We start from the raw sequence: 26,321 nt of genomic DNA on the forward strand, positions 1-26,321 counted from the left end.
CCCCCCCATCCACCCCCACCGCGTTGTGTAGCGGGGGGGGGCCATCCCCGGAACTCGGCTGGGCCTCCAAGGCAGGGGATGGATGGACAGCAACCCCTGGCCCCGCCGCCTCCGCCGCCACTTGGATTGCTCTGGACACGCTTTCAACTTCTCGGAGTGCGCGGGGCGCCGCGCCAGCCAGGATGCTCGGAGGCCGGCCGAGCCGCCGCCCCCGGTCGCCAGCCCAGCCGCCCGCGTTCTTCCGGCCAGCCGCCCGCGGCGGGGGAGGGGCCGCCTCGGCCGCCGCCGCCGCCGCCTCGGCCGCCGCCGCCTGCGTTCCCCGGGGCCGCGCATCGCGGAAGCGCGGCGGCAGCTGAGGATCAGCTGCTGGAGGGGGCGGAGCCGCCGAGGGCGGAGCCTGGGGGCGTCGCGGCGGGCGGGGAGGGGGGGGCGGGGTGGGGGGGGGCCGGTCGGGAAGCCGCGAACGCCGGCGAGCGTCGGCACACACCTCGCTCCGTCTGCCATGGCTGTTTAGCGACGCCTCCGGATCGCCGCGCGCGGGCCGGGCCGGGCGGGGGGCGGGGGGCAGCGCGGCGGCCGCGCGGGAGGCCGAGGGCGGGGCGGCGGCGCGAGCGGCGGCGGCGGCGGCGGCGGCGGTTCCAGCATGAAGAGGAGAGCTGGCCTGGGGGGCAGCATGAGGTCAGTGGTGGGCTTCTTGTCCCAGCGGGGCTTGCATGGGGACCCCCTGCTCACTCAGGACTTTCAGAGGAGACGCCTGCGGGGCTGCAGAAACCTCTACAAGAAGGACCTCCTCGGCCACTTCGGCTGTGTCAATGCCATTGAATTCTCCAACAATGGAGGCCAGTGGCTGGTCTCAGGTAAATCAACCCCCTTCCCCTCCCCGCGGCCTCCCCCCTCCCCGGCCTTCCCCCCCTCCTCCTCCCACCCCTCCTCTACCGCCGGGCCCCCTCCCCCTCCTCCTGTGCCCCCGCGTCCCCCCTGCCCCTGCCCTGCGGTGGGAAGCTGGGGTGTCAGATGAAACCCCGGCAGCGGGGAGGGAGGCGGGAGGGAGGGGACGGCGAGGATGTCTTCTCTCCTCTCTCTCTCTCTCTCTCTCTCTCTCTCTCTCTCTCTCTCTCGCTCTCGCTCTCTCTAAAAAGGCCTAAAATGGTTGACAGGTCCGTAGTTTCGCCGGGGCTGGCGGCCACTGCCCCGGGAAGTGCGGGCCGGGCCGGGGGGCCGAGGTTACGGTTGGGCAAAGTTGGATGGGGAACTCCTGCCTCCGCGCACTCGGGGGGACATAAAATAAATAGAAGGTGCGGGGGGCACGGGGTGGCGGCGGCGGCGGGGAGTGTGTCTGTGTGGGGGATGCCGGGGGAGGGGGGCGGAAGGGGCCGCAGGCGCGGGCGGTGACAGCTCTGGGCAGCCCCCCTGGGGGCCGAGGGCTGCGGGCGGGGGGGCGCTGCGGGCCGCTCCCCCGTCGGCGTCCCCGGGGGTTAGGTGTGTGTGGGGGGGTGCCCGGCCCGGGCTGGCGTCCGACCGGCCTGCCGGCGGCCTCTTCCGCGTCTCGTGTTTATTATTCCCGTCGGGCCGGGGAGGGGGCCGCGGGCTGGAACTTGGATGCGCAACTTGGGGGGCTCGGCGGGGTGGGCGACCCCCGGAGACTTGTTGGCGGGCGCCCGCACCCGCTTTCCAGCCCGCCTGCCGTTGCAGGTGGTCTCGACTCCCCCACCCCCCTCCCTCCCTGCCTCCACGTCCCCCCCGGCTCCCGCCAGCGGCAGCCGGACCGGGTTGCCCACCCATCCCCTCAGCGCCTCCGCTCCCCACCCCCCATCCCGGGCTGCCCCTCCGGGTGTGGGGCCAAGTGGCGAAATCGAGGCCGGGGCTCGGGCCGGGAGGTGTAGGCCTCGCTCTCCCGGGGCTCCTAGCGACAGGCTGCTGAATCGATAGCCTATTGCTCCCGGGGAGGCCCGGGCCGGGCGGGCGGGCGGGCGGCGGCCCCGCTGCCCCCGGGGGAGGCGGGCAGGGTCGCCGCTCCCCTCCCTCCCCACACCCCACCCCCCCATTCCCCGCGGCCCGGCTAGAGGGATGGGGGCGGCGGGGCTGCTCAGGCGTTCCCGCGCTCCTCCTGTGCTCCCTGGTCCCCATTTCCTCCGAGGAAAGGGAGGAAGGGACGGGCCAGCGCTGGACGTGGCGCTGCCGGCATCCAGGAGGCTCCTCCGAAGGGGGTGCTCTGAAAAAAAAATTTTTTTGTTTTATATATATATATATATATTTACGTCAGTGGGCAGCTCGCCAGAAACTTCTGGGATGATGGCAGAGCATCGGGCTTGGTCGCGAGTAGCAGTCGGAAGTGACACGGGGCGAGCTGTCGGATTTGGGTGGAGCGGAGAGATAAGAGGTGTCGCGATCGTTTGCGTGGTAAACCGTCTGGGGTTACTGCAGAACGGACTTGACTCTTCCACCCCAGATCATGTTCCCTTCGACTAGGTAGATTTTGGCCTTCCATCACCCCCTGAAGAAACCCGATATCCCACTTAAAGGCATTACAATTAGCCTCCCCTCCCCACCCCCAGCCCTCTGCAAAAGCTTCTTCCCTGCCTATGCCAGAAATTACCATGGCAAAAGTGGTGGCAAAGAAGGGTGGTGGTGGGGGGAGAGAATCTAAGAGCTTGCAGATTACCCCCCCCCCCAATTCTGGTTTTTCCGAATTCATCATATTCCTGTCTCCTGGACTGAAAAGATTCCAACAGATGATGGGACCCTGGGAAAAAAGTCTTACTGGGAGAAGGACCTGGTCTGGGGGTGGGGGTCGGGGGCAGCATTCAACAGGCTGAACTGGCCATGATGATTAAGTCATAAGCACTGGCACTCTTTGACTGCTTCAGTACACTTTTAGTAAAGAACAGATTTATTAGATAATTCACATGCCATGACAGTTCACTCCAAGTTGACACTTTTAAAAAATGCACCAGAAAGGGACTTCCACTCTCTGTGGCTCTCCCTGTATGCCTTTATCAGTACAAAGCGCTTTCTCTGTGTCTTAGTGAACCCCACTCTCTCTCTGGCCCGTTGTTTCCTTCAGCTTTTCAGTCTGTGGATGAGGATTCTTTCCAGGGGGTGGAATCTGGCAAACCTCGGTCTTGGCATTCATTTCCTTCCGTATACTTCCTGGATTCCCGCCTTCCTCATCCTTAACTCCTCCTTCCTTCCCCCCTGGCTCATTTCCTCCAGCCCGGCTCTTCCTGTTTTCTTTTCATCTACCCCAGCCCTCCTTCCTAGACTTCCAGCAGGCTTTTCCACTTGCCGCTCCCGGTTAGCTCTGATAGATAGCCTTAGGTTTTCTTGTTCCCAGAACAAAGAATTTCGGTTAAAACGCCTTTCTAAAGCTAGTCATTATAATTTACAGTTAACAAAGTTCCTCCTGTTGCCTCAGATTAGGAAGCACCCTCTGGGAATCATAAATACACCTTAACTTGTGAAAGCTAGCTAAGTTTTGTTCTGGGAAATCCTTCAATAATCTCTCTGGGGATGTGGCTCCTTCTTTGACCACATGCATATGCATACCTTGCCTTTGAGGCCCAGGGTTCCATTCAAGGTTCCAGAAAACAGAATAGTCATTTAATGTCTCTTTTCTATCGTAGTCCACTAGCAGTTTACACCTGATGAAGAGGGATAAATAGAGACCAAAACTCTTTGTTCCCCTTGTTTCACAGTAATGACTAGGAGATTCAGAGTCAGGTAGTAATGTCATTATTTTGATGCATTTTGTTATTCTTGTATCTTTTCTGGATTGATTAAAGCTCTCAAAGTGTCAGTTAAATTGATTGTTCGCAGCTTGTTCATTGTTTTCATTTACTACTTGGACAAGCACACATTTCTTATTGATACATGCTGTTTGATAAAAATTAACTTAGATCTAGGGCAAAATGTTCACGTGGCTCCTGTTATCTTTTAAAAATGCTATTAAGCATATATATCATTGACTTTTAGTTGTTCTAACAGGTAGCCCCTTTCCTAGGGCACTAGGAAACCAACAGATGCTAAGAGTTAAGGTGGATAAAATTAGGAAAGAGAATACGCACTGTGCTGGGACGTGTGATTGTGACAGCAACAAGTGGGAGGAGGCTTTTCATTTCCTCAACTTGCAAGAACATTAAAATATATCAACCTAAGACATTTTTAGTATTGTTCGAAAAAGGACACTGATATATCATGTAAGGCAGGATGGTATATAGCAGACATATGGTTAAATCCCTGCTGTGTCATTCAGTGTGTGAACCTTATTAGTCCAGTGCTCCTATACTGAGTTTATTTCCGGAGTCAATACCAGCACCTACCCAAAGAGCTATTTGTTTGTTTGTTTGGGGGCCACACCTGGCAATGCTCAGGGGTTGCTCCTGGCTCCACACTCAGGAATCAGTCATGGCAGTGCTCAGGGGACCATAGGGGGTGCTGGGGATAGAACCCAGTTCAGCCACTGTACGTTCTCTCTGGCACCTGAAGAGCTGTTGTTAGTACTACATTATACAAGCTTAGCTTGGGTCCTGAACAGTGCCAACCTCTCAGAAAATTCTGTTTTCTTTCTCTTCTGTAGTTAAAACTTGTGATGACATGAATAGTGGCACTTGTTCTTATAGTATTGATATTGGATGTGTACAAGTGGGGCAGAAATGATAGTTTTATAACTTGCTGATGTATAATGAGGAGACACTGTGTGGTGTGAAAAGAGCTTGAGATTGGTGTCACATGATGGCTTGGAATCTCTGTCACGAAGTGTACTTAAGTGACTCTTCATCCTTTGCCTATAAAATAGGATATCAGATTGCCCTCATTACTTAACAAGGCTGCAGAATTTAGTGAAAGTCAGTGAAATGTACTTTATAGACTTCAAGGGTTTAAGCAAACTTTATTTTTCATAAATACCAGTTTGTGCTTGTTGATTACATAGTCGTTTTTGTTGTGGGGCCACACCCAGTGTTGGTCTGGTAGTTGTTCCTCACAATGCTTATACACCAACCCCTTGAGTTATCTCTCAGCCCCCGATTATAATTTCTTAGACTATTTATAGTTGCGGGTTCTTTGAGGGATGCGGGATGAGAGACAATCTTGCTTGCTACTTACAAGAGATTCCCAACAGCACCAAGGAGGTTATGCTAGTATAATTAGTGGGGCTACTCTGGGTTTATCTTTAGTATCTTTGGTTGATTGTGTCTAGTATTTTATTATTTTGCAGAGGGACATATGGATACAAAGCAGAGGGAGGTGTACCATGTGTGCGGGAATTGAAGCTGGACCTCCTACATGCATAGCATATGACCAGCCCTTTGAGCTACCTCTCTGGCCTTGTGTCTAGTATTTGGTGGAGGTCGGGGGGTGTGCCACACTGGCTGAGCAGAGGGCCTGTTGGTGTTTTGGGAGTCATATGTCCTGAAATGAAGTCCTTACGTGCTTGCTTAAAAGGCCCTTCTTTTATCTTTTGGAAGAAGATGAATATCTTAAGATATAATTGGAAGACCAATAAGAATGTAGCTCTTTGTGTGTATCTGACTTGGATTGCAACTCTACTTTTTAACATTTTGGTGATGGTTTGTGGAAGCAATCTGGGCAATAAACACGAGTATTCAGCTCTTTGGCAAGGAAAGTTGCTATATTTCCTCTGACTTGAAATTTAAGACATTGAATACTGTAGAGCTAGTAGATTAATAGTCCTTAAGTATAAAGTTTTGAGTTATCGTGAGAGATTGATTTCTTTTTCCATGCTTATAACTTAGGAAAGGAACCTTCATAAACTTTTCAAATAGCATCAGCATCTATACTCTTTTCAAAGTGTTAATTAAGTAGGAGTTGTGAATAGGGAGAGGCATTTAATTACTTGGTCGTAATGTTTATAACTTAGGTAACTCTTTGGTTCTATTTCTGTCTCACATGGTTCTGACTTAATTGATTGTTTTAAGTATCTAGAAGTATATGTAGAAAGTTAGAGCACAAACCCAATGAGGCTCCCTGGGAATATCAACTGACTTACTTACTGTACTTTGACAAGTACTTATCCTGTTTGCTTATCCATATAATGCCAATATCAAACAGGGTTGTAAGGATTGAATGAAGTAACATACATTCTTAGCATCATGGAGCAAAGCCTAAAATTGCTGCTATTGATTCTAGTGGCTACTGGAACTGCAGCAGTTGTTATTGTTGCTGTTTCAGTTGAATATCCAAAATGTTTTTAGTATATTGACACCTTCACTTCAACTCTACTGTCTTTTTGTGTGTGATACAGTAAGGTGTGAAAACATTGAGAAAGAACTTAATTAGGGGAATTGATAAAAATGTCTCATTGAGGGCTGGGGCTGTGGCTTCAAGAGATAGAGTACATGCCTACATGGTCCAGGCCCTGGATTTGATCCCTTGCACTGCATCTCCCCTTAATGTTAGTGGGAGGCCTAGTATGACCTCCCACTACACACACAGAATGTTTTTTGAATAAGCCTCACCCCAATATTGACATCAGCATATTTTTAGCACCATATAATAGCTATGATAATAACTATATGCTTAATTTGAACCCATTAATTAATGCTAATTTCCCATTGCCCAATAATTAGTTATACCACATTTACTAGGTTTTTTTTTTTTGAAGTTAAGTCATTTAAGAATGTGTTTTCTACAGGTAAACTGTTAGACTTTAATCAATTATATGAAGTACTTATTAAAACTTCTCACGTGTGTAGTTAGTATGGACTTCTTGGTTTAGTGCTTAGTTTGTCAGAAGAAATATGACTATATTTCTCATAATACGGTAGTAGGGCAGAATTTGAACTTTGAAAAGCTTTCATAGTACGTACATTTTGACAAGATGACTAGGGAATCAATTCCAGAATTTCCCTCTGAACTTTTCTATCTACTGGTAATTCATTGTTGTGAAGGTACTGAATCTTACTTATTATGTGTATATGGTCTGTTTATGAGGTTAACACTTAGTTTCTACAAGATGGAAACAGAAGAATAGAGATGATGAATCATATAAATCATGCTCCTAAGAACTTGGCGTTGTAAAAATGGTTTTTATTTGTACTAATGTGTGCTGCTTTAAAGTGTTTCTTTGCTGCTTTATGATACTCTCAGTGTATCACTGTCATCCTGTTGTTCATCGATTTATTCAAGTGGGCATCAGTAACGTCTCTATTCCTCCCAGCCCTGAGATTTTAGCAGCCTCTCCTTACTCGTCTTTCTCAACAATTGGAGGCTTTTTCAGGGTCAGGGGAATGAGACCTCTCGTTACTGTTTTTGGCATATTGAATACGCCATGGGGAGCTTGCCAGGCTCTGTGCAACACATCATCATAAAGGGAAATAAATATATATGCCTCGCGGAGATTTTGGCATGCTACTGCCCGCACAGCAGTGCCTGATTTTTGTTGAGTGCCTGATTTGTTGCCTACTGTCTGAACTCCATCAAATATGGTATAATAATTATGGAAAATGTGTAGGAAGTGTCTTATAATGTGTTATGTGGCCACAAAGCAGCCGCGGGGTCTGGAAAGCAGCCTGGATTGTGGTGGCGGTTGGGTAATGAAGGTCCGCTGGGTCCCTTGGGGTGGGGAGGGGTCTAATACTCTAATATATACTTTATATTAGATATATGTAATAGATAAATACTCTAATATATACTTTATTTCTAGTATAGATACTTAATTTTCCTGTAGTTGACAGTAATTAATTACCAAAGATTAAGTACCAAAAATCCTTCTGACTATAAATTTTACTAGGAAAGAAGGCTCATAGAGATGGCTTTGTGGTCAGTATGATGATCAATTATAAAGATCATGTCAAAGGTGTAAATTAACATGCATATTTATAGTTGCACATTTTTCAACTTGTTCTTCAGTCAGCCAATTAATACTTGTCAAAGATTGACAAATTTAGACACTTTCCTGGGTCTGTTCTTCTGCTTTAAAACAATTGAGTGAAATTTAATCAGTATTGACCTCTTAGCTCATTAGGCTTTAGTATGTGAAAAGTTATCTTTGTATTTAGTATTGTTTAGTGCATCATCACTGGCTTATCCCAATGCATTTTTTTTTCCCTTTTTAATTAGTAACAGTCCTAAGAAGAGCAGTGGCCCTAAGTTATGTATCCTGGCCACAACATTGAAATGAAAAGGTATCAGCCTGGGTACAAAAGTTTACTCATTCACTGATTATTGATTGATTTGGTTCCAAAGTACTGAGGGATCATTAAATTCAGGGGAATTTTATTGATCAGTTAAACTTAAGACACAGGTAGATACTGCTTTCTGAATTCCAAGTTAGGAAGTAGATCTTGTATTAATTTTATAATGCTTTGAATTAGGGGTATGTTTGAAGGGAGTGAAGGGACCATGTTTATAACTTTACTTCTGTTAATAATAAACAGCTTAATTTTAATCTTTTTTTCCCTGTACCATGGTTCCAAGAAAGATATAATTAATGTTTTTTCTTAATTGTCTTAGTGTAAATTTAGATACTCAATAGTGGAATTAAAGCCTTTAAGGAAAAATGAACTAAAACCCTAATTTACATGAAGATTAGGTAGCTTAAGAAGGAATTTCTTTTGTTTTCAGTTGTGTTGACATTCCACAGTTTATTTGTTTTTTTGGAAATTAGGCTATACCCAGTGGTGCTCAGGGGTTATTCCTGATACTGTATACAGGGGGACCATATGTGGTGCCAGGAATCCAACCAGTATCAGTGGCATGCAGGGTAAGCTCTGTAACACCAACTATCTTGCTGTTTCCAGTACCCAGAAAAATTATAAGAAAATTAAATCTTAATCTGTCAAATAACCCTTAGATTATTGTGAGAATATAAAATTATATTTATTTTCTACTCTATCCTTAAATTTTTGTTTGTTTGGGGGCCATACATGTTAATGTTTAAGGGCTAATTGCAGCTCAGTGCTATCCCCATCATGGCATAAGGTCCCCCAGTGCTATCCCCATCGTGGCATAATGTCCCCTTAGCACCACAAAGAGTGATCCTGGAGCTCAGAGCCAGGAGTACCCTGAGCACTGCCAAGGTTAGTTTTTGTGATACCCCCCCCCCCCGCCTCGCACCCCCGCAACTCCTAAGGTTACCGTATGTAGTTGATAAGGTAATACCTTGACTATCTTGGTCCCTTGAGTAACTTGAGTGCTGGGGCCCATTTATAAGTGGTTTCCTTGGAATTATCCCACTTTTCCCATTGTACCAATGCAATGGGTACTCTTTAAAAAAATTATCTATTGATTTTGAGGTACTATGGTTTCCAGTACTATTAATGATGGCTTCTTGTGTACATAATTCCACACCAGAGTATTGGTTTCCTTCCATTAATGTTCCTAAGACCCCTTCCTCTCAAACAGCACCCCCACGCCTCCATTCGCCCTGCAAACTCAATTGTGTGGTTCAGCATTCTCATTCTTTCCCTTTTGGCCCTTTGTTGCTACTTTGATATGTATCTTCAAGTCTCACATGTGAAGAAATCACAATGAATACTCTTGAGTCTTAAAAAGGTCTTCCTTTGGGATCAGGGAGATAGCTAACCAGGCTGGAATGTATGCTTTGCATGCCAGAGTCCACATTTGATACAAGCATGATATGATACCCTCAGCACCATCTTGAACATCCCCCAAGTAGTGAGCTGGGAGTATTTCCTGAGTATCACCAGGTATGGTCCAAAAACAAAACCAAAAGCAAACAAAATAAAAAGGTCTTAGCTTGAATGATAAGTTATATGGCTACTGCTTATAACCATCTGAGCTATTCGGTGTTCATAAAACTGAAGTAGCCTAGCGCTCTTAACACTTCCCATTCTCTGTTTAATACCTTTGGTGGAGAAGTCTCCTTTCTTTCCTTGTCAGATCATTCAGCTTTCAGTTAGAAGGAATCTGATTAAGATTGAGAATGTTCCTTCCTATCTTGCTAGAGAAGAAAGATGAAAAAGGCTAAAACTATTACAAAACTCCTAAATTCAGAGTGTTTTATGTATGTACATACTCTTAAGAGTTCTATTTTTACTGTTTTCTCATATATTCTGTTTTCTTTTAAGTTTTCCTGTGAGAGTTGCTTTTTGAGGAATGATTCTTCTGAGTTGGCAAATTTTTCCTGAGATGTTTTAAAACAAGACTGGATATGATGTCGATTACAAAACAGTGCTACAGGTTTAATTTTGCAAAATTGGAAAGGCTTGTTGTTGGAAAAGACTAGTGATAATCAACTGAAGACTTTAGCTTTACGTGTAAGGACATAGGAGCGGATATAAAGTGATCTGCTCAGTAGCTCCCTAACTACTAACTAGTATGAGCAGGATTAAATCTAGGATCCTCTAGACAAAGCATCTGTGTATATCTAAAGCACTTGATCTAACATTATGGAAAGCCTGTGAACCAAAATGCAACTAACCTTAATAAAGTAGTTGTCAAAGAGTCAGGTTGTAGGTGGGAGGGAAGAGAGTAAACTGGAGGGATGGGGGACACAGGTAATGGGATTGGAGATGGGAACATTGTATGCCTGAAAGCCCTTGGTAAACAAATTACAGTGCATTCAGACAAACAAAAAACACACACTCTTCTGATCTGGTCTTTCCACTGAGAAAATAATAATGAAGTTCTGCATTTTAATTTTTTTTTATTAAGGGACTCAACATTTTATAACAGACAAGAATAAACCTTAAAATGGTTTATTCTTTCTGCAGGTTTTCCCCCCCTAAATATGGCTTTTTGATTAAGTTGGTTTTGCCCGATTATCTTACAGATGAATAAGAGATTCCAATATTCCAGTTTATATTTCTGGACCCCTGAGTCTCCTGTTTTATCTTTTGGCAGGGATTATTGTGGTGGATCATACCTGCTGCTCAGGGTTTACCCCAGCCTGTGCGCAGGGATCACTTGTGGTGATGCTAGGGATTGAAACAGAGTTGGCAGTGTCTATGTAACCCATGCACTTTTTCTCTGGCCCTCCGGTTTTAATACTTAGCCTGCAGTCTGTGATTTTGTTGTTGTTTGCTTCCTTTGTGGGGGGCTATTTCCAGAAGTGCTTTGGGACCATACTGTGATAGGATCAAACCCAGGCCTCTAGTATGCAAAGTATATATGCTAACCCTTCCTCAGCTGTAGTTCTTTACTTTTGGAAGGTCTGTGTCTTTCCAAGAACATTACCCAAGAGGAAGAGAATTTTTTTTTTTTCAAATTCAGATTCCCATCAAAATCTTGCTACACAACTTCCTTCATTCTGAGTTCAAGTCTTGTATCTAAATTCCAGTTGTATCTTTTGTGTTACTACTTAAGGCCAAGTGACTAATCCGAGCCTCTGAGGTTTGTTTCTTTTTTTATAGGCCCTTTCACTTTGTTTCATGTCCTAGTACAGATATCTTATCATTTGCTTCTGTACAGGGCTGAATTGCCTTAGACATATTGGCCAGAAATAACTGAAATTTGAATGTTTGGCAGCCAACTTCAAGCAGCATTTGATTTAGTGTCAGCAGTGACATCTCTGATTATAAACCTGTTGGTAGTAGGTATCAACCTAAAAGGTTGAAGATTGGTCAGTCTTTTAATTGATCAGTAAGAAAAATGAAAGTTTTTTTTTATGTGGTTAAATTTACTTATGAAAGGAACTTTATAAAATCAGGCAGGCATTTGTGAAAGGGTGAGGGAGCCATTTTGGGTCATTCCCTGCAGTGTTCAAGGATCACTCCTGGTGGTACTTGGGAGATCATATGTGATGCCTGGAACTGAACCAGAATCTGCTGGGGGTCAGCTGTGTGCAAGGCAAGCGTCTTAACCCTTGTACTATCTCTCAGGCCCTACATAAGCATTATTTTTATTTGGAAAAAACTTAAGAATGAGAAATTGTTCAGAGTGAATGAGGAGCATCTATGATATAATGGGAATGGCATATTATCCAGGTAAGTTCTCTTGGCAGAAGAGGAGGACTGGAGGGGATACAGTCTGTGGTCTTAGTTTGGGAGTCTCTTACAGTGCATCATCCACGGTCTTAATAATGCTCCTGTAAATTCTTAGTGTAGTTGAGGCCCTGAGAATCTGTTTTTAGTGTTTTCTAGCTTTATTTGAGGAGCTTTTGTTCTTTGGAATTTCATTAATTCTGTGCTTGATTATTAAGTATAATTTCCTGTTGAATCGTATAAGTCACCAGAATATGGTACTTAGAAAGTAGGCTTCTCACTTAATCGTAAGTTTTCAAAATATGTGTAGGTTATAGGAAAATATTGAAAAGAAAGATATATTTTGTGATTTTTTTGGGGGGGTAACCTCAGCTTAGTATTTAAAGGTTGCTCTTGGAGCTTTGGGGGGGCCATGTAGTGCTGGGGATCAAACCAGGTCACCCACATGCAAAGCATATGCTCCAGCCCTTTGAATTATTTACTTGATTCTGAAAATAGGTATTTTCTTTCTTTTTTCTTTTCTTTTCAATTGAATCACAGTGAGATAGACCCTTACAAAGCTGTTTATGATTAGGTTTCAGTCATACAGTGTCCTAACACCCATTCCTCCACCAGTGTACATTTTCCAGCACCAGTGTCCCCAGGTTCTCTCCCATCCTCCCATCACCCCCCACCCCACCCTGCCTTCTATAGCAGCCCCCCATCTCTCTCTCCCCCTCCCCCTTTCCCCCCTCTTTTGGGCATTGTACTTTGCAATACTGATACTGAAAGATTATCAGGAATATCCCTTTACCTACTTCTAATACTCAGTTCTTGTGCAGCATGATCATTCCAAACTATTATTGTCATACTGGTCTCCTCTATCTTACCTTCTGCCCTCTGACCCACACACACTTGTGGTTGATTTCAACCTCTTTTCCCTAGTCATGGGTATTAGTCTTATCATCATCACCATCATCCCGTTGATCGTTGAATTTCTCCAGCTGTCTCAGTAGTGTCTCCATTTGTTCTAGCCCTGAGATTTTAGAAGTCTGTCTTTACTCGTCCTTCCCAACGATGCCACATTGGAGGCTCTTTCAGGGTCAGGGGAATGAGACCCAGCATTGTTACTGGTTTTGTCATGTCTACATGATGGGGAGTTTGCGAGGCTCCCCCATGTGGGCAGGAAACTCTCGGTAGCTTGCCAGGTTCTCCCACAAGGAGAAGTAGGCTATAAGATGTCGGTTCCGGAAGCTTGGTTTTAAGTCTCTGGATGTTGCCCATTGGTGGGATTACACGGTGCCGGGGGCAGTCCCTGGGTGTGACCGCCTAGCTACTGGAAAAGGGGAAATCTGGGCGGAAGAGGCCCAGTCCCGATCCAAGCAGGCTTGGAGGTCTCAGCCTGGGTCCCACACACCTGGGTTCCTCTGCCGGTACCTTCATGAGTGAGGCTCATCCGAATGTGTGGAGAGGGGCCTTGAGCATGGCTGAGGCTAGGCTCCGGAGGTCTTCAGCCGAGGGAGCTCTGCTTGCGGCAGGGAGGGAAGCTGGAGCCCACCCCCTCCGAGGGCCCCGGGGAAGACAACTAGGCTCGAGGGCAAGAGACTATATTACTACTATATTAGTCTACTACTATATATTTTTTATATACCACAATGAATGCAGTCATTCTGTATCTGTCCCTCTCCTCCTCATTTCACTCAGCATGATATTCTCCATATCTGTCCATTTATAGGCAGATTTCATGACATCATTTTTCCTAACAACTGCATAGTATTCCATTGTGTAGATGTGCCATAGTTTCTTTATCCAGTCATCTGTTCTTGGGCACTCAGGTTGTTTCAGATTCTGGCTATTGTGAGTAGTGCTGCAGTGAACATAGGAATGCATATGGTGTTTCTGCTGTGTGTTTTTGGGCCACCAGGGTATAATCCCCAAAGTGGAATTTCTGGGTCAAATGGGAGCTCAGTTTCTAGTTTTTTGAGGAATGTCCATATTGTTTTCCAAAAAGGCTGGACCAGTCAACATTCCCACCAAAAATGAAGGAGAGTTTCTTCCTCCCCACAACCGAGCCGGCACTGGTTGCTCTTGTTCTTTTGGATGTGCTCCAGTCTCTGTGGTATGAGATGATATCGCATTGTTGTTTTGATTTGCATTTCCCTGATGACTAATGATGAAGAGCATTTTTTCATGTGCCTTTTGGCCATTCAAATCTCTTTGAGAAAATTTCTGTTCATTTCTTCACCTCATTTCAAAAATTTTTTTTTACTGAATCACCATGTGAAAAGTTACAAAGCTTTCAGGCGTCTCAGTCATACAATGGTCAAACACCCATTCCTTCACCAGTGCACATGTTCCACCACCAAGAACCCCAGTATACCTCCTATCCCATCCCCACTCCCCGCCTGTGTGGCTGATGATTTTCATTTTACTTTCTCTTTACTTTGATTACATTCAATATCTCACCAGAAAACTCACTATTATTATTTGGAATTTTCCCCCAATAATCAGACCTGCCAAAAAGGCATCATTTGATAATTTGTTTTTCATTGCTAAGAATGAAGAGCATATAAGGTCACATGGCCGCAACAGCAGCCGTGCGGTTTTGGATTTCTGGTATTTTAGTAATAAAGTCCAAAGAAATTTCTGCCAGAAATCACATCATTGCAAACTTGTACCTCTTAGTGAGCCTTATAAGATGGTGGTTGCCATGCCGCCACCTGGGAAAGGAAAGATGAGAGAGAAAAACCTTTCCTTCCCCTGGATGCCCCATTTTTTGATGGGAGTTAAATTTTTTTTTCTTGTATAGTTCAACTAGTGCCTAGTATATCTTTGATATTAATCCTTTATCAGAAGGATATGGGGTGAATTACCTTTCCCATTCTGTAGGCTGTCTTTGTATCCTGGTCACTGTTTCTTTTAAGGTGCAGAAACTTCTTAGTTTAATGTAGTCTCATTTGTTTATCTTTGCTTCCACTTGCTTGGTCAGTGATATTTCATCTTTGAAGATAACTTCATCATCATCATCATCCCATTGATTGTCGAATTTCTCGAGTGGTCTCAGTAATGTCTCCATTCGTTCTAGCCCTGGGATTTTAGAATCCTCTCTCTACTTGTCCTTCCAACGATGCCGTACTGGAGGCTCTTCCAGGGTCAGAGGAATAAGACCTAGCTTGTTACTGGTTCTGGCATATTAATACACCATGGGTACCTTGCCAGGCTCTCCTGTGTGGGCAGGAAACTCCCAGTAGTTTGCCAGGTTCTCCCAGAGGGAGAAGTAGGCTATAAAATAGTATATAAGAAGTATATAAGAAGTAGGCTATAAAAAGCCAGCCGGGAACTCGTTTTTTAAATCTTTGGATGCTGGCCATTGACAGGATTACACGGCACTGGGGGCAGTCCCTGGGTGTGACCGCCTAGCTACTGGGAGATGGGATTTCTGGGCAGAGGAGGCCCAGTCCTGATCCGAGCAGCCTTGGAGGTCTCAGCCCCGGGTCCCACACACCTGGGTTCCTCTGCTGGTTCCTTCATGCGTGAGGCTCGTCCGAACGTGTGGAGATGGCCCTTGAGCATGGCTGTGGCTAGGCTCCGGAGGTCTTCGGCCGCTGGGAGCTCTGCTTGGGGTGGGGAGGGAAGCTGGAGCCCATCCCCTCCAAGGAGGCCCTGGGGAAGACAGCCAGGCGCGAGGGAAAGAGACTCTCTGTAGATAACTCTCTGAGGATAACTTCAGCTTCAATATTGTGGAGGGTTTTGCCTACATTTTCTTACATGTGCCTTATGGATTTGGGTCCTATGTAGTCTTTAATCCACTTTGATCTGATTTTTGTGCATGTCATTAGATAGAAGTCTTTTTCAATTTTTTTTTGTTTTTTTTCTTTTTGTTTTTTGCTTTTTTGGGTCACACCTGGCGATGCACAGGGGTTACTGCTGGCTCTGCACTCAGGAATTACCCCTGGCGGTGCTCAGGGGACCATATGGGATGCTGGGATTTGAACCCGGGTCGGCCGCGTGCAAGGCAAATGCCCTACCCGCTGTGCTATCTCTCCAGCCCCTCAATTTTTTTTTTTTTTTTTGGCATGTAGCTGTTCAGTTTTGCCAGCACCACTTGTTAAAAAGGCTTTCCTTGCTCCACTTCATATTTCTTGCTCTCTTATCAAAGATTAAATGATCATATACTTCAGGGTGTGTGTCAGGATATTCCACCCTATTCCATTGGTCTGTAGGTCTGTCTTTATTCCAAAACCATGCTGTTTTAATGACTACCTCTTTGTAGTACAGTTTGAAGTTGGGGAAGGTGATGCTCCCGTCTTCTTTTTTCCAAGAATTGCTTTAGCTATTCCTAGGGGTTTATTGTTCCATACGAATTTCAGAAGAGTTTGATCAAGTTAGTCGAAAAATGTCATGGGTATTCTTATAGGAACCACACTGAATCTGTATAATACTTTGAGGAGTATTGCCATTTTGACGATGTTAATTCTCCCAATCCATGAGCAGGGGTTGTGTTTCCATTTCCTTGTGTCCTTTTTTATTTTTTGAACTAGGGATTTGAGCAATAGCACAGTGGGTAGGGGGTGTTTGCCTTGCATGCTGCCGACCTGGGTTTGATTCCTCTGTCCCTCTCAAGAGCCTGGCAAGCTACCGAGAGTATCCAGCCCTCACAGCAGAGCCTGGCAAGCTACCTCCTGACGTATCGAATATGCCAAAAACAGTAACAACAAGTCTCACAATGGAGATGCTACTGGTGCTCACTCGAGCAAATAGATGAACAGCGGGACGACAGTGCTACAGTGCTACAGTGTTTTGGAATGTTCTTTGTACAGGTTCTTTACCTCCTTAGTTAAGCTGATTCCAAAGTACTTGATTTTCTGAGGCATGATTGTGAATGGGATTTTTTTTTTTAAATAAAACTTTCTTCTCTTTCATTATTTGCAGATAGGAAAGCCATGGACTTTTGGGTATTAGTTTTGTAACCTGCCACTTTACTATACAAATCTATTGTTCCTAGGAGCTTCTTGGTAGAGGCTTTAAGGTTCTCTAAGTATAGCATTATGTCGCCTGCAAATAGTGAAACCTTGACTTCTTCCTTTTTTTTTTTTTCTTTTGCTTTTTGGGTCACACCCAGCGATGCTCAGGGGTTACTCCTGGCTTTGCACTCAGGAATTACTCCTGGCGGTGCTTGGGGGACCATATGGGATGCCGGGGATCGAACCCGAGTCGGCCTCGTGCAAGGCAAACGCCCTACCCGCTGTGCTATCGCTCCGGCCCCGACTTCTTCCTTTCTTATCTGGATGCCTTTGATATCTTTATCTTGCCTAATTGCTATGGCAAGTACCTACAGTTCTATATTGAAGAGACTGGGCATCCTTGTCTTATCCCTGATCTTAGAGGAAAGGCTTTTAGTTTTTCCCCATGAAAATAGATATTTTCATGAAAAATAGAAAAATCTTATCTACTCAATGGTTTTTAACATTGAGGATATTTTAACCTTATCAACACATGTTTATATTTATCTATCTGTCTATCTATCTATCTATCTATCTATCTCACATATTTAAAAGTAAATTTAGGGCTGGAGAGATAGCACAGCGGGTAGGGCGTTTGCCTTGCACGCGGCCGACCCGGGTTCAAATCCCAGCATCCCATATGGTCCCCTGAGCACGGCCGGGGGTAATTCCTGAGTGCAGAGCCAGGAGTAACCCCTGTGCATCGCCAGGTGTGACCCAAAAAGCAAATAAATAAATAAATAAATAAATAAATAAATAAATAAAAGTAAATTTAGAGTGGCCCATTCAGTTGTTCTTGTAATCATGGTTTTGAGTCTATGAAGTTCCTGAGCTGTTGTTTATTTGTGAAACTGTATGTTGTTCCTTCTGTTATGAATGAGGGTCTAGCCGGGTAAAGTATTTGTGGTGAGGCATTTATTTCATTGGGTTTTTTCATTGTATTCCACCACTATTTTCAGGCCGTGAGGGGCTGGAGGAATCAGTTGTACTAAGGTAATAGTTTTAACCACCATTGACTTGAGACCATCTATGCAATGTCAGCACAATTTTTTAAAAAAGGCAAGTAGGGTTTGGGTGTTACTTAGAGGTAGAGGACCTGCCTTATAAGTGTGAGGTTGCGTAGTCTCTGTCACTGTTTTTATGATCCCAGTGCCACGGTATGACCTCTGGTATACACCACAACCTTGTGAGAGCACAGCAACCAAATAAGAAACCCTCAGCATTGCAACAAGTATGAAGTTATGGACAGGACATTACAGCCAGCACAGTAACAACAAAGGAAAGGCTATGAGAAGCATTTTGGTTTTGTACCCCTCTTGCTGGGATTCATGGAAAACAACTGTTCTAAAGCATGATGTCATGGCAGATTGTATTCTAGCCGTTTTTTTGTTAACTTTATGTCTTAGAGACCAGGATGTAGTTAAGCGGTTGAGTGTGTGACTCTCATGTAGGCTCCAGGTTGCTCCTCAGAAACACATACACACACATTTTGTTTGCATCACAGTTGTAGCCAAATTTTTATGAAAATTTGTCTTTCCCCTTACTTTTTTTTTTTATGTAGGTGTACTGCTGTTTATTCAGTCACTGATTAAGCTGAGTGAAGCAGGCATGAACTCTGCATTACATTAAAATTTTTTAAATTTAATTTCTCATAAAATTTTCACAATTTCTGATAAAGTTGTTCACAAGAAACATTCAATATTTCAGCAGCAATCCCACCACCGTTGCACCTTCCCACCACCATTACTTTGAATCTTCCCATCACCACCCTACCCTGCCCTTTAGGCAATGCTAAATAATTTATTTTGTATTTCTTGCCATGAATAGTATGAGGTGTCACATGACCGCAAAAGTGGCTGCGTGCTCCTGGAATTTTAAATTTTTAAACTATTTGAGGTCTGGAGGCATATCTTTGGCAAACTGCTCTCTTTTGAGATTCATTTGTGAGTCTGGATCATGGCCATTAATGTGCTTAAATGGTGCCCAGAGGCAGTTCTTGAGCGTGACTGCCAGGAAACGGGATGGGGGAGGTCGTCCATCCCCAACTCCATGAAGCTTGGAGTTTTCAGTCACTGGTTTCGCATACCTTGATTTTTCAGTGGATTAATTCTCATATGTGGGGGACTCAGAATGAGCCTGTGAAGGTCAGCTGTGAGCATGGTGGTGATTAGGTTCTGGAGGTTTGCTGCTGCTGGGGTTCATTTGAAGCAGTTGGAGGGACATACCCTGCTCCCCTCTGAGGTGCCCTGGTGAAATCAGCCTGGCGTGGAGTAGGGAGACATCTCTGTGACATGCTGTTCTCTTCCAAGATTCATTTGTGACTAGGCTATATCTTAGACATGAAGTTCTGGGTCAAAGGGAATTCTATATATGTGTGTGTGTGTGTACATATATAATATATGTAATAGATATATAAAAGATATATAATAGATACATATATAATATATAGAATAGATACATATGTATATACTAGATATATAATAGATACATTTGATTCCTGAGCTATACTACAAATATATTATGAGACTGCACTATAACTTTTGCTGGGTATCATTTAATCTTTACTAACTCAGTCAGCATGTGAAAAATGGTATCATTTAAGAAAATATTATTTAAGGGGCTCTGGAGCTAGTTCAAGTGGTCGAGCACTTGCGTAGCATGTGAGGACTTGAGTTCAATCTCTGGTACTGTGTGTCCCTTGAGCAATGCTCTTTTTGGTCCCGACTCTAATGTATGTATTATTTAAGTTTTTATAAAACTGGTCTTGATTATTCATAAGAATGAATGTCTTTCTTTCGGGTGATTGTAGTGCAGCTGACTAGGTTACTTTCTTTGTTTAAATTAGTCACAACATTCTACCAATACCTTTCAAGACTAATCCTTTGTTACCCTGTTTGATAAGGTTATCATGTAATATTATCAGACTTAGAACCCCCTTTCTAAGGAGATAGGAAGTAAGTATGCCTGGTAAACTCTTCTCTCCATTTCAGAAGTTTGAATTATACCTTTTAAACTTTTGTCATACTAAGGATAGCTATCACCTGAGCTAATTTTTCTAAATTGACTCCTTCAAGCAGTATTTGAAAATTTTAATGCAATATAAGTTTATGAAGTCATGGAATCGTGTGTGCTAACCTTTTTTTCCCCTAACCCATTAAAATGCTTAATTATTAAATCATTTCTCCATTATCTTACCTTTTTCAGTGGCCTTAGGATACTGGTTGTCAAACAGATATGAATTCTACTCTGTCTCTAATGGTGGTGTGCTTTGGAGGATTTTTTGGTTGTTGGTTATTTATTTTTTTTTTTAATGTGACTCAGTTTTCTTCACTGGTAAAATAGGGATGATGCAAAGATGATTTTCAGATGTTTTCCAACTCTGATTTGGTATATTTATGGGTTATTTTCTCTTTACTGCCTAGGAATTAGAGGTATTGTCTCTGGACTGAGGTGATTGTTTAGGATTTAAAAACCCTAGCTCTGTTAAGCTGTACTGCTACTATGGTTGCAGAGGAAGCATTTTATTTCTGGGGTCCCAGCTGTCTAATTAGGGCATTACCACTGCCTGATTGCTTACCTCCCATTTGAAATGCTTCAAGCTAGGAGCTAAGACTTTCATCACTGAGGCAAGTCATTACTTCACTTTTCACATTTTAAAATAAAGGCAATATTTCTGTCCCGTATACTCTGTACAAAGCTATGGAACATTCTCATTTAGAATTCTAAATAGTACTCTGGCCTTTGCATTTTGGTAGAAGGAATATTTACAAATTGGTTTTAGGTTCCAGCCCTAGTTCATGGATTATTAGTAAATCATTTTGTGTCTGTGATCATCAGTTGGAAAAAGTGCCTGCATAATTATTATTTCATAAGTTAAGATATATGTGAAGGTATATGTGACTTAACTTGGAAAAATAGCAAATTATTTCTCATTGGTGTATCCAGTTTATGTGGCAAACAAGCTTTGTCTCTTAGGAGCAAAAGATTAAACTTTACAGAGTGGTATCTTTTTATTATTATTATTTTTTATTGTGCACTCTGAACAGAAGGGATAAGTATGCTAAGAAGAAAGCCAAACTGAAGGAATTTTCTTCAGTCATTGTAGGTTGAATGAAAACCCCTGCAGCAATATGAAAGGGTATTAATGGGACTGGAGAGATAGTACATGGGTAGGGTGCTTACCTTGCTGACGCGAGTTTGATCCCCAGCACTCCATATGGTTTCCCAAGCTGTGTCAGGAGTGATCCCTTAATATAAAGTCAGCAATAAGCCCTGAGCACAGCCAGATATGTCCCCAAAATCAAAATAAAGTAAAATGGAAGAATTAAGTTCTGATGCATGTTACTATATGAACGAACCTTTTGTTAAATGGACATTATTCCCATAAAATGCCAACATTTTTACTTTTTATTGTTTGTTTGGGGGCAACACTCAGTTGTGTTTGGGGCTTGCTTCAGGACACTCCTAGTGGGGTTTAGGGGACATTTCCAGAAATTAAATCTGGGTTGGCTGCATGCAAGAAACTGCTGTTCTGTATCTATGGCCCCCAAACACTTACACTCTTATAACCGATGTTACCTCTGTAAAACAAAGAATAACAAATATACATTCTACTAAATGAATAGACCAAATACAAAAGGGCAAATACATAATTCAACTTAAATGAAGTATCTAAAGTGGTAAAATTCATGGGGCTAAAACGTGGAATAATACATAGTAGAGACTGGGACAAGGTATTATTTTATTGGTTACTGAGTTTCATGTTCAGATGATGTAAAAGGTCTAGAGAAGGATAGTAAAAGTGGTAGAACAGCAGTGCAGATATACTCAGTACCGCCAAGTTATATGGTTAAAATGATTCAATTTAGGGAGCCAGGGATGTGGCTCACTGGTAGAGTGCTTGCCCTGCATGTGTGAGTTCCTGGGCTCAGTCTCTGGTGTCACCAAAAATAAAGTTATGAAGTTCATGTTACATACACTTATGCACTTTATTTCAAAAAGGCCTTTAAAATAATATATGCTTTAAAATAATATATGCTGGGCATCCCCCCTGCTGACCCTACATTTCTCGGTGAGGCGAGGGGAGGCTCAGCTTAGAAAGAGGCTTACTGTCTTCCTGTGCAGCTGCAAAGTCAACCTCAAACTGCGCAGCTGCTCACTGCAACAGCACCATTAAAATGTACGACCTAAGCATACCTGCTGCAGGAGCAAAGGTACCAGGATCTTGTAGATATCCACCCATTCCTGGATTCAAATCAAGAAATAATTCTCTGGACAAAACCAGCATCGATCCCAGTGAACCCTCATCAAGGTTAAACACCTAAGACATAACATCATAGCATCTAAGACACTGGGATAGCATAAGGAATACCAAGATGCCAACAGAAGACATCAAAGTCCCAGGGATTACTAATGCTATCAGACTTCTGTTATTTGCTTAAGAAGCCTTTAGGATAACAACTGTAATAATCTCAAAACAACAGTCAAGTAAAGAATCAACAAAATTGAACAAAACTTTTATGGAAAGAAAGGAAAGAAATCATCTGAGAAGAAGACATGGAACTTAAAAATGCAGTAGAAAGCAATATGGATGAATCCAAAAAGTGAATCACTGGACTTGATGATACCATAAACAAATACTCCAGGAAGAAGAAATCGGAAAAAGATGGAAGGAAAATGAAGAATACACAAAGGAAAATTATTGATTATGCCAAGAGGAAAAATTTCAGAATTATAAAAATTCTATCATCATCATCATCATCCCGTTGATCATTGATTTTTCTCGAGTGGTCTCAGTAATGTCTCCATTCATCCTAGCGCTGAGATTTTAGAAGCCTCTCTTTACTTGTCCTCCCCAACGGTGCTGCATTGTAGGCTCTTTCAGGGTCAGGGAAATCAGACCCATCATTGTTACTGGTTTTGGCATATGAATACGCCACAGGGAGCTTGCCAGCCTCTCCCATGCAGGCAGGAAACTCTTGGTAGCTTGCCAGGTTCTCCGAGAGGGAGAACTAGACTATAAGATGTCAGTTCCGGGAGCTTGGTTTTATAGTCTCTGGATGTTTGCTGTTGATGGGGGTGGGGGGGGGAGGAGCAGTTTCTGGGTGTGACCGCCTAGCTACTAGAAAACGGAGGATCTGGGCGGAAGAGGCCCAGTCCCGATCCGGGCAGGCTTGGAGATCTCAGCCCCGGATCCCCTACACCTAGGTTCCTCTGCCGGTTCCTTCATGCATGAAGCTCGTCTGAACGTGTGGAGAGGGGCCTTGAGCATGGCTATGGCTGGGTTCCGGAGGTCTTTGGCTGCCAGGGCTCTGCTCGGGCCAGGGAGGGGAACTCAACCCAACCCCTCTGAGAGTCCCTGATGAAGACAACCAGGTTCGGGGGCAAGAGACTCTGCACCAACTTAGAATGCACTTAGAAAACAAGTATCTGCATACTTTCGTTTTTTTTTTTCTTTTTGGGTCACACCCAGTGATGCTCAGGGGTTACTCCTGGCTCTGCACTCAAGAATTACTCCTGGTGGTGCCTGGGGGACCATATGAATCCTATAAGGAGAAGAAAGACTAGTTGAAGAGATAGTTAGGGAGAATTTCCCCTGCCTGGAGAGTGAGATGGGAGCACAGATGTAAGATGCCCAAAGACCAATCAGAGCAAACCCCAAACAAAACTACTCCAAGGCATTTTGTAATCAAAATAGCAAGAACCAAAGATAGAGACCTTCTTTCTTTCAGCTGCCAACAGATTGGTAGATTTGTCTAACCAAACTCTATAAGCCAGAAACAAATGGAATAACAGATACAAAGTATTGAATGAAAAGAACTTCCAACCCCTAGTCCTCTACCCAGCAAAATTGTCACTCAGAATGGAAGAGGGAATGAAAAGATTTTCAAACAGCGGTTGAACACATATTTGGGATCTAATCTAGTCCTGTCAACATTTAAGGACCACATATAAAACAGTAATATTGTATACTTCAAGTAACCAAACGCCACATATAGACATGGCAATAAATACTTTTATGTCAATGATTTTTCTAAATATCAGTGGACTTAATTCCTCCATAAAATGACACTGAGGGCAGGATGGATCAGGAAGCAAAACAAACCACCTGCCACTCATAGGAGACACACTTAAACTCATGATAAACACAGCCTCAGAATCAATGTTTGGAAGATAGTTATACAGGTTAGGGCAGAGAGATAAAAGCAGAGCCAACCATACCAAATAGCTTTCAAACCAAAGAAGATAATAAAATTATATACTTTTTAAAGGATCATGAGGACTTAATTCCTGTTAACATACATGCACTAAATGAATAGGCAGCAATGTTTACAAAGCAACTGCTAAATTCACTAATTAAATGCTGACATTAATTTCACCATTAAATGGTAACAAGTCGAATCTTCCCCTGAGATCAAGCACGGATGTCCACTGTCATTGCATTAATTTGTTAAATTTGTTAACTTTTAACAAAAATAATACATCGATGGCTTCACAATAGTGGTGGGAGATGTCAATACAGAATTCTCAACATTGGACAGATAACCAGGCAAAACATTAATTACGAAACAAGAACCCTAAATACGGAACTGGAAGAAGTGGGTCTAACAGATATATTCAGGACTCTCCACTCACCAGAAATTGAATACACATTATTTTCCATATGGGACATTCTCCAGGATAGATCATATGCTGGTACACATTTGAATATCCATAAAAAGTCACAAAGATTGAAATCATACCAAGTATCTTCTCAGATCACAAAGCCACAAAAATAGAAATTAGCAGAAAAAAAATTCGAAAAAGAAATGAAAAAGAAAATGGCAAAAAGACTACCTGAAAACTAAACAACACACTTCTAAATATCAGTGGGATCAAAGAGGAAGTTGAAGAAATCAAAAGATTCCTCAAAACAAATGAAAACAAAAACAACCAACTGTCAGAATCTGTGGAACAGCAAAAGCCGTACTAAGCGGAAATTTTATAGTTATTTTATATGAATTTTATATTTATTTGATGAACACATCAAAAAGGGCTCAGACCAATGAGTTAGTCTACCAACTAGAGAAACTAGATAAAGATAACAAAAACAAATCCCAAGGCAAATAAAACGCAGGAGATAATAAAATTAGAGCAGAAATCAATGATACAGAAAACAATGCACAGGGTAAACAAAACCAGGAGTTGGTTCTTGGAAAGAGTGAACTAGATTGGCAAGCTCTAGACTTAATAAGCAGAGAAAGAAAACCCAAATAGGATGACAGCAAAAAATCACAACTGACACCTCAGAAGTATCAAAAAACAAGAAAAGAGGTTATGAAAAACTTTATACCACCTAACTTGAGAACCTAAAAGAAATGGATGAATTCATATAATCACATGAACTCACAAGATTGAACTAAAAGGAAACAAACCTGAATTGACCAATCTCAAGTGAAGAAATTGGAACAGTAATTAAAAATCTCCCCAAGAACTAAAGCCTAGGCCCAAATGGAGTCATTACCAAAACATTAAAGAAGACTTCACGCCCATACTCTTGAAGCTTTTCCAGAATATTGAGGAAACAGGAATGCTCCTTAATAGCTTTTATAAATCCAATGTCACATTGATACCTAAAACAGACACTACTAAAATGAAAATTATAGACCAATATCCCCAATGAACATCAATGCAAAAAATTTTCAACAAAATCTTAGTGAAACAAATCCAGCAATATATCAAAAGGATTCTACACCATGATCACGTGGGGTTCATCCCAGATATGCGAGTGTGGTTCAGTATGAAAATCAACGTAATACACCATATTAACAAAAGGTAAAAACCATATTGTCTTATCAATCAGTGTAGGGAAGGCTTTTGACAAGGCCCACTACCCATTTATGATAAAAATTCTCCAGCAAGTTGGAATGGAAGAAACATACCTCAAGGTAGTAACAGCTATCTACAAAAAGCTCACAACCAGTATGCTCAGTGATGGGGGCAGGAGTGATAGCACAGCAGGTAGGGCATTTGCCTTGCACGTGGCTGACCTGGGTTCAATCCCCAGCATCCCATATGGTCCCCCAAGCACTGCCAGAAGTAATTTCTGAGTGCAGAGCAGGGAGTAAGCCTGTGCGTCACCGGGTGTGACCCAAAAGCAAAAAAATATGTGTATACATATATATCTGTGTGTATACATATATACATATACATATGTATATATGTATGTGTATATATATATATATGCTCAGTGGTAAAAAATTGAAAGCCTTCATGGCAAGGATATCCACTGTCACCACTCTTATTCAACATAGTTTTGGAAGCCCTCACCATAACGTTCCAATAAGTAAAAGATATGAAAGAGACCAAAATTGGAAATATAGAAATCAAGATATCACTATTTGATTTGCAGACATGATACTATATATTGAAAATTTTAAAAGGCTATAAAAAATTC

The 26,321-nt window shown here is 43.0% G+C and overlaps 1 protein-coding gene across 4 annotated transcripts in view; it reads left to right on the forward strand.

Annotated features, from left to right (window-relative positions):
- The first annotated feature begins 450 nt into the window (after nucleotides 1-450).
- Nucleotides 451-26,321, forward strand: part of DCAF5 (DDB1 and CUL4 associated factor 5) — a 114,049-nt gene continuing 88,178 nt past the window's right edge. The window contains exons 1-2 of one of the 4 annotated variants that reach the window (XM_055130503.1): nucleotides 453-678; nucleotides 746-857. Coding sequence is in view for 2 of the 4 variants with exons in the window: in XM_055130502.1 (XP_054986477.1) it covers nucleotides 644-857 (214 nt within the window). In the remaining 2 variants the exon portion in view is untranslated. Of the gene's footprint in view, nucleotides 858-26,321 lie in introns of all 4 variants that reach the window. The other 3 variants (XM_055130502.1, XM_055130501.1, XM_055130504.1) reach the window with 3 other exon arrangements.

Source organism: Sorex araneus, chromosome 3 (genome assembly GCF_027595985.1).
Source record: "Sorex araneus isolate mSorAra2 chromosome 3, mSorAra2.pri, whole genome shotgun sequence".
Classification (NCBI taxonomy): Eukaryota; Metazoa; Chordata; class Mammalia; order Eulipotyphla; family Soricidae; genus Sorex; species Sorex araneus.